Source organism: Nematolebias whitei, unplaced genomic scaffold (assembly GCF_014905685.2).
Source record: "Nematolebias whitei isolate Nwh7 unplaced genomic scaffold, NemWhi1 Nwh_scaf_550, whole genome shotgun sequence".
Taxonomy (NCBI): domain Eukaryota; kingdom Metazoa; phylum Chordata; class Actinopteri; order Cyprinodontiformes; family Rivulidae; genus Nematolebias; species Nematolebias whitei.
Genome location: NW_023619095.1, coordinates 9366 through 14208, shown reverse-complemented (window position 1 = coordinate 14208; position 4843 = coordinate 9366). Strand labels below are relative to the sequence as shown.

General features: G+C 48.8%; 1 protein-coding gene across 1 annotated transcript in view; it reads left to right on the top strand.

Annotated features, from left to right (window-relative positions):
- Nucleotides 1–1543: 1543 nt before the first annotated feature.
- Nucleotides 1544–4843, top strand: part of LOC119429341 (thyroid adenoma-associated protein homolog) — a gene marked incomplete at both ends in the record, with an annotated part of 9159 nt that continues 5859 nt past the window's right edge. The window contains 8 exon segments of the mRNA XM_037696989.1: nt 1544–1737; nt 1819–1967; nt 2071–2294; nt 2366–3066; nt 3156–3310; nt 3381–3536; nt 3627–3737; nt 3811–3934. Of these exon segments, the coding sequence (XP_037552917.1) occupies nt 1544–1737; nt 1819–1967; nt 2071–2294; nt 2366–3066; nt 3156–3310; nt 3381–3536; nt 3627–3737; nt 3811–3934 (1814 nt within the window).

The following is a 4843-nucleotide window of genomic DNA, read 5'->3' as shown; positions in this document are numbered from 1 at the left end:
AGAAACAACAATTCATGAGTTCTGCCTGACCCAAACTGTGGCCTTGATGCCGGACTTATCTCAACTCGTGTTTTGAAAACAACAAAGATGCTTTGTCTGTCTCCTCACCCCTCCCTCCCCCAAGGCCGTGGACATGTGACAGAACCTCAACTGAGCTGAAGATGAACGTCACCTCTTATCTGGACAATGGCTGAGGGGGGGCTCTGGACTATGCTACAACTTTCCCTTAAAAATTCAACTTCTTCACCGGCCTATATGTTCATGTATAACGTCTGTTTATGTTGCTTTGCTGTGGGAGGTTTGTTTGATGCCTCAAATTGTGCCCTGTCTAGGACACAGCGTGAGAGATCTTTTTTTTATACCGTCTCTCCTCATGTTTTCTTTCCTTTTCTCATCTAAGCAAAATATTATTCTGAATAAGAATAAGAAGGCCGCGCTATTTATAGTTGCAGCTTCGTGCACTCTGCCCATCTTTCAGACAACTGTACGTACATGTTCTTGTTGTATCTCAGTGCAATGATAATAAAAGTTTATTCTGATTCTGGGAGATTGTGGACCTCAGGTCTGTAGACCAGTCATGGGGGACTGTGGACCTCAGGTCTGTAGGACAGTCAGGAGGGACTTTGGACTTTAGGTCTGTAGGACATTTAGGTGCTGTTGACCTCAGGTCTATATCAATCAACCTTTATTTCTACAGGTAAATCCCATTGAGCCTCGAGGACTCATTTACAAGAGAGACCTGATTTCAACAAAGAAAGATGACAACAATGGACAACAGCAACAACAATAAACAGTTATAAAAAGTCATACCGCAGGTTTTTTTTTTTTTTTTAACAAATAGGATGGCTAAAAGGAAAAGGTAACAAAACAAAAAACAGCTAGATTCCAAGACAAATGTAGAAAACTAAAAACAGGAACATGTCAGCATTGGTCCCTGCCAGGAGTCCAACAGATTCTTAAAGACACTTAGAGAGGTCAAAGGTCGAGAGCTTCAGATCTTTTTACAAGATATTCCAGGAAACAGGAGCGGAATAGGAGAAGGTCCTTTTGTCTAGTTCAGTCCTCACTGAGGGAACACTGCAGGTAATGATGTCCTGAGAGCGCACGCTGTAGCTGCACTCACACAGAGACATGTAGGAGGAGATGTATGAAGGCAGCAGACCAAGAAGTGATTTAAAGATGAAAATGTACCAGTGGGAGAGTCTGCGTGAAGTTAATGATGTCCAGTTAACCAGTGAATACAGTGTGCAGTGGTGGGTACGATAATCACAGCCAGTTATGAATCTTTAAATAGGACAGTCAGGAGGGACTGCGGACCTCAGGTCTGGAGGACATTCAGGAGGGACTGTGGACATGATCCTTAGACTCATTAGGAAGAAAGGAAACCAGTTTCTGTAATGTTCTGTAAACCTTCATTTCCAGTTTGTTTTACGTTTCTGTGTGTGGTTTCTCTGGGTTCTGGTCTTTGGTCTCTGTTGACTCCTGCTGATTTCTTGGGGGTATTTGGTCTGTGTGTCCCTGCTGACCCCTGCTGGTTTCTTAGGGGTCTTGCAGGCCGTCATATTGCTCAAGCCCAGCTGATGCAGTCGTGCCTTGCTGCAGTGAAGACCTCCATATTGGTCCTTCAGAGGTCTCAGGACTTGCTCAGTGGAGCTCTGCAGGCAGATCAGGACCTCAGGAAGCCAGAAGACATGCTGGGCGGTCTTCTGAGCTGCTACATCCACATCCTGACTGATGGTAAGAACAAGTCTTTATGTGAACAGAAAAAGTAACTTTTAGAGGACGTGAGTTTTTCTTGTCTTGTGTCTCCACCTGTAGCGGACTTCATTCAATCCGTCCAGAGCACTGCAGGGATGGCTATGGTTCTGCTGATTCGAACTGTCTTGTTATCTGGAGACCAGGTGGCTTCTGTGGTGAGTTCTGAAACAAACCTGAAGTTCTGGGGAAGAAACAAATTAAACTACCTTTAAATTCTTTATGTTGTGATGATGGAAGCACATTGAGAGGGGGCCACAGATCAGTCTAAATAAGGGATTTGTAAGGTTCTGATTGTGGATTTGGTGGATCCAGGTCTGCAGTTTACTAAGGGGTTCAGATCAGGGTTTGGACTCAGCTCCTGACTGGCTGAGGCAGACCTGTGCCAGTCTGTGGTCCAGAAGACGCCATCCAGGTGTCTCTCTGTATATTTGTCATGGAGCTCTTGCCATGTTGAACTGGAAAGGGGCCCTCGCAGGACCACAGTGGGAAGAACTGCTGCTGCTGGTCCCAGAGACTCTGCTGGACCTGGACGTCAGGTGAGTGTTTTAAATAAATCATGAGACTTAAAGATCCAGAGCCATGAAGTTCCTCTTTGTCTTCCTGTTAGTGTAAAGGAGTCCAGCACCGCCATGGTGGTGGCCCGGGGCCTGACCTTGTGGAGCAGTGCTGCTCTGGACTGTCTTCAGGAGGAGACACTTCTCTGTCCCCCCAGTCTCCAGATGTCCCTGGGTGGAGGCTCTGAGCTCCAGAAACACCTGCTGGAGCACATTTACTCCCACTGGGAACATCCTCTGGATGGAGTTCGCCATCAGACCTGCACCCTGTTCCGGAACCTGCTCCTCCTACATCAGCGCACCATCAGAGACCCAGGAGAGGACCCATACGTCACAGAGCTCACCTCCAGCCTGCTGAGCCTGCAGTGGCAACTGAGGGGGAAGTATGGCTCTTTGGGCTGCCTGGTGGAGCTGTATGGAGCCCGGTTCTTGCTGAATGTCCAGCCCCAGCTGCCTTCAGACCTCCTGAGCCTGATGGGGGACCAGACCCTGGCTCCGTATGCCAGTGATCTGCTGGAGAAGCTGTTCCTGAGCCACAAGGAGCAGCTGGAGGCTTTGTCAGGCTCTTCTGAGAACTGGCTGGAGCTGTGGCACCAAACTTGGGTGACCCCGCTGCTAAATGTTCTGTGCCTCACAAAACCGGATCAGAATACCTACATCCTAGACTACATCCTGCCTAAGCTGCTTCGCTGCAGCCCATCCAGCCTGGCCCACATGATGCAGGTTCTGCAGGATCCTCTTCTCTGCAGAGCAGGTCCAGGAAACGCTGGCGTTCCCTCAGAATACCTGAAGTTCCATGTCACCAGAACCTCGTCAGACCCGTGTTCTTTTTAATCCCTTCAGGTCCTTCAGGCAGCCGGGGGCCTCAGGGAGCCCTGATCCTGTGTCTGAGAGCAGCCCGGACCCAGGGTGTGGTGACGTTAACCGACAGGGGTCAGTGGAGGGGACTGGTACCGGTCTCCTTGCTACAGCAGGCTCTGATCCACAAACAGGACCAGGTGAGTCTCATCCTTCATCTGAATCCACGTCCTCTGGGGTCTTTCTGTTGGTCATCGTGTTTGTCTCAAGGTGAGGATGGACGCTCTGGGACTGGTGTGTGAGAGCCACCGGAGCACAGAGGTTCTGGCCTCACAGGAAATGGACCTGATCCGCCACTTCCTTCCAGCGAACCTTAACAACCAATCAGCGGGCGTAAGGCAGCAGAGTGTCGGCCTCATGAAGAAGGTTTGTTCCTAAGACCTGGGTCCTGTGGTTCTGAGACCTGGGTCCTGTGGTTCTGACAAGAAACACTAAATTCTAACATTTTCTTCACAGCTACTCTGCAGAGTCAGAGACAGCACCCAGCTGCTGCAGAAGAGACTGCTCCAGGACCAGATGGACCAGGACCAGAGGGACCAGGACCAGCAAACCCTCCACAGATACCGGGTACCCCACAGCAATTAAGATCAGAGCTGATCCTCGTGGACTGAGGAGGAGACTCACTGTGTTCTGTCTGCAGGAGTTCCTGCGCTGGCTGGTTGAGGAGCTGCTGGAGGAGCTGCTCCCTGGAGCTCCGTTCTCCAAACTCCTCGTGACGCTCAACTTACTGAACCTGCTGGCTCAGACCTTCACCTTCTCTGCTGGTACTTTTCCTCCTCCTCCTCCTGCTCCTCCTTCTCCCGCTCCTCCTCTGCCTCCTGCTCCTCCTCCACCTACTCCTGTTCCTCCTCCTTCTCTGTCTTCTGCTCCTCCTGCTGCGACCTCTGTAGTCTGGTTGTTAAACGATGCTCTGGAAACGTGTCTCCTGTCTGCAGTGTTCCAGGTGTGTTGGATCTGACTCTTCTCCTCATCAGCAGCTCTGACTTCATCCTCGAAACATGAATCTGAACATGAACCACCTGAAGAATGATGAGGAATTGTTTTTAACAGTCTTTTTATTGATTTTTTGGTTTTTGAACATACAAACAAGAACAAAGCACAAAAGTCCCACACCGGATCAGTCACACACACAAACAGGCATTGACCAGTTTTCCACATACAACATAAAAAGCTGCCAAGCGCCCCAAAATCTTTTAACAGACAGGGTGTATCTGATTTTTTTCCAGATGAATATGACACCACTGGGGGGGGGGGGGGGGGTCTGACCAGAAGAGTGCCAGAAGCAATCACATCATTCTTGTAAAAAAAAACAAAAAAAAAAAAACTGTCCAGATTACCTGACTGAAAAATGTTGGATTGTATACCTGGATTATTGAGCATGGACTTTGTTGTTTTCAACCAGTTTGACACGACTGTCAACAAGGAAGAGGGCCGGCAATGGAGGAGGGGGCGTGACAAAGAGACCATCTTATCACCAACATAACTGGTTTGTTCCACTTTGGAGTAAGCTGTTGGGGGAAGAATCAGTTTTGTGTTGTGCGTTTCCTTGACTGATGAAGCCTTCTGGATGGAAGGTGAAACGTTTCAGCACAAAAAAAAAAAGAAACTGTCCAGATGACCTGACTAAAAAATGTTGGATTGTATACCTGGATTATTGAGCATGGACTTTGTTG